At 47.2% G+C, this 2,500-nt stretch overlaps 1 protein-coding gene across 10 annotated transcripts in view; it reads right to left on the reverse strand.

Annotated features, from left to right (window-relative positions):
• micu3a (mitochondrial calcium uptake family, member 3a) overlaps nucleotides 1-2,500 on the reverse strand; it is a 30,015-nt gene that overhangs the window by 15,676 nt on the left and 11,839 nt on the right. For all 10 annotated transcript variants that reach the window (XM_042099823.1, XM_042099602.1, XM_042099531.1 and 7 more), the window contains exons 6-7: nucleotides 2,401-2,483; nucleotides 1,832-1,903 (exon numbers count right to left, since the gene is read on the reverse strand). In XM_042099823.1, coding sequence (XP_041955757.1) covers nucleotides 1,832-1,903; nucleotides 2,401-2,483 — 155 coding nt within the window. The remainder of the gene's footprint in view (nucleotides 1-1,831; nucleotides 1,904-2,400; nucleotides 2,484-2,500) is intronic.

Raw genomic sequence — 2,500 nt, forward strand, 5'->3', positions numbered from 1 at the left:
AAGGCAGAGAAGTATGAAATATAGCAGAAGCTCAACATTTACAAGAATACTTCAGTTAAAGGACTGGCACAACCATTCCATGAACATCATATGACATTATGACAACGTAGGCTGATGGAGGTGTCAGTGTTTGTTACTATGGAATGTGTAATGGGACTTAAAAACCACTCCATAAACACTTTATATCTTTGCATGCCAACACTATTGCAATGACTGACATATTTGTGACAAATATACAGCATGACTTTTAGATCACATGACATGACAACTGCTGACAACTGCAGTTTACATGTGACAATATTAATGTTCGTAAAATGGAATGGTTGTGTCCAGCTCATGTGGACCACTGCGGGCATCCACTAGCCCCCTCCCTCTTGGTCAGGTCAGGTGTCATGCTACGGTGACCTAAAAAGACCCTCTAGTCAACTCAGCATATTAACTAACGGAGTTCATGTAAACCAATTAGGGGTCTTCCGCTGCCTATCTCTGTTCACTATCAGTTGGTTCCTGGCCCCGTAAGAGAGGCAGCATTCTTGAAGCAGTGCAGTCAATTCTCACCGCAGTACCCTATTACCCTCACAAGGCTGAAAAGAACATTTTGCACAATGGCGAGACACTGTTATGTTGGACAGGTGAGCAGGGCTGGCAGTGGCACTACTTGACATCGTTAATGAATATTAATAAAAAGGAATGTCCCGCTCTCTGTCCAAGCATGCCACTTTTCCACGTATTGTGGCGATGGTATTGTTCCTAGACCTTGCTCGCAGGCCCTTTGCCGGCTAAAATAACAGATATTCCACACTGATCGCTTACATTCAAAAGGGTTGCCATGACGCCAATACAAACAACACATATCACTGAGCGACAAAGTGTCCATTTCCTGTTATTCTACCCTATGAGAAAAAAGAAAACAAGAACACCTACTTAGGTCTGAACTGGTTCAAACAACATTCCTCAGGTCTTGCCCATGGATAAAGAAAAAGAAGAGTGCCTCGATTTCAGAGCTTAATACCACCCACAACACACACACACACACACACACACACACACACACACACACACACACACACTTCAAAAACCTCCCCAAAAAAACTCCACCGTCCCCTTTATCTCCTCATCAAATCCTCTTGTTTACAGTGGTCTGCACGGGCTGCTTACGGGAGATGTCACCCATCCCCTCGGCCGCGAGGTGCAGAGCTGTTCCAGCTTGGCCTCCGTGGGGCTCTCTCAGCCCCGGCAGCACCCCGCTCCAGTCTTCAAAGGCCCCGCGAGCGGCACGGCACCCCCACTCATCTTCATGAGTCTGCCCATGTCTGTGTTAACGCTCGTCTGACACTTGTGCACCACTGCACTGAATCACTCCAAAAACAACTCTACAGGTTAATCAAGGATTTCACAGACTCATCCATTGAAGCAAGCAGACACATTCAAAATGTCTTGGAGTCCACTGCGTCCAAACTTGACACATTTGACATATTTCACACTCAAGGCTACAGTCCTTCTATCTGTTTGGAACACAGCACCCATTTGCACAGTATGTTACTTACTGGGCTCTGTGAGACACCATTACACATTCATAGCTCATAGGGCAGACTCTTAGAAGAGTAAGGAAACCATCTACTCTATACATTCTATACAGTACTTGTCCTTCCCTGGGAAAGAGGTACAAAGACAAAACACGCACTGGTGTGGGGCCCCTGAAACAGATTAAGAAGTCACATCTATACATTCGATGTCTAGGCCATACATTATATGAGATAAAACCCACCCCCACCCACCTTGTTGCCCCCCCCCCCCCCCCCCCCCCCCCCCCCCCCTCTCTCTATCTTACCAGCTGGGCGGATTTGTCTGCATCTCCCTTTCGGCCTCTCTTCTCATTCTTCTTACGGAAGATCTCCTGCAGCTGCGAAGGAAAGAAACACAGCCGAAAGAGCGCCATTCAATACCGTCAGCACTGAGATGTTGCTTTGAATTGTTCAAAAGGCCCTTTGCAAGTACAAATCAAAGAGAGGTCTTGTGCTACAGAATCTTCATCTGCACCGGTCTCCATCTCCTTCCTTGCTACAGTAGGAGAGGGCTTTATATTCTGCATGACTAACATGAGGTTTCCAAAACAGCAGCTGGTGCCTCTGCAGCTCCTCTGCCCCGTGGGGAATTCAGGCAGGTGAGATTTGCACCTGACCTCAGGAGCAGGGAGCTGAGAGGGGGCAAACAGCTAGGACATGGCCAGGCATTCAGAATAATACAATCTACAAGCTGCTTACTGTATGTGAGGTCAAAATAGAAATGACCCTGAGATGACCATGAAGTACTAAGGTTGTGTTGGTGCGTGAGTGTGTGTGTGTGTGTGTGTGTGTGTGCATGTGTGTGCGTGTGTATGTGTGTTTCCACCATGCTCACCACCAAGAACTCCCTCTTGTCAACCATCTGGTTCCCATCAGCATCGAACATGTTGAAGGCAATCTTAAAGCCAGCATGGGGCTCTGTGGGAGAATCAGAG

This window comes from Alosa sapidissima, chromosome 1 (genome assembly GCF_018492685.1).
Source record: "Alosa sapidissima isolate fAloSap1 chromosome 1, fAloSap1.pri, whole genome shotgun sequence".
Lineage (NCBI taxonomy): Eukaryota > Metazoa > Chordata > Actinopteri > Clupeiformes > Clupeidae > Alosa > Alosa sapidissima.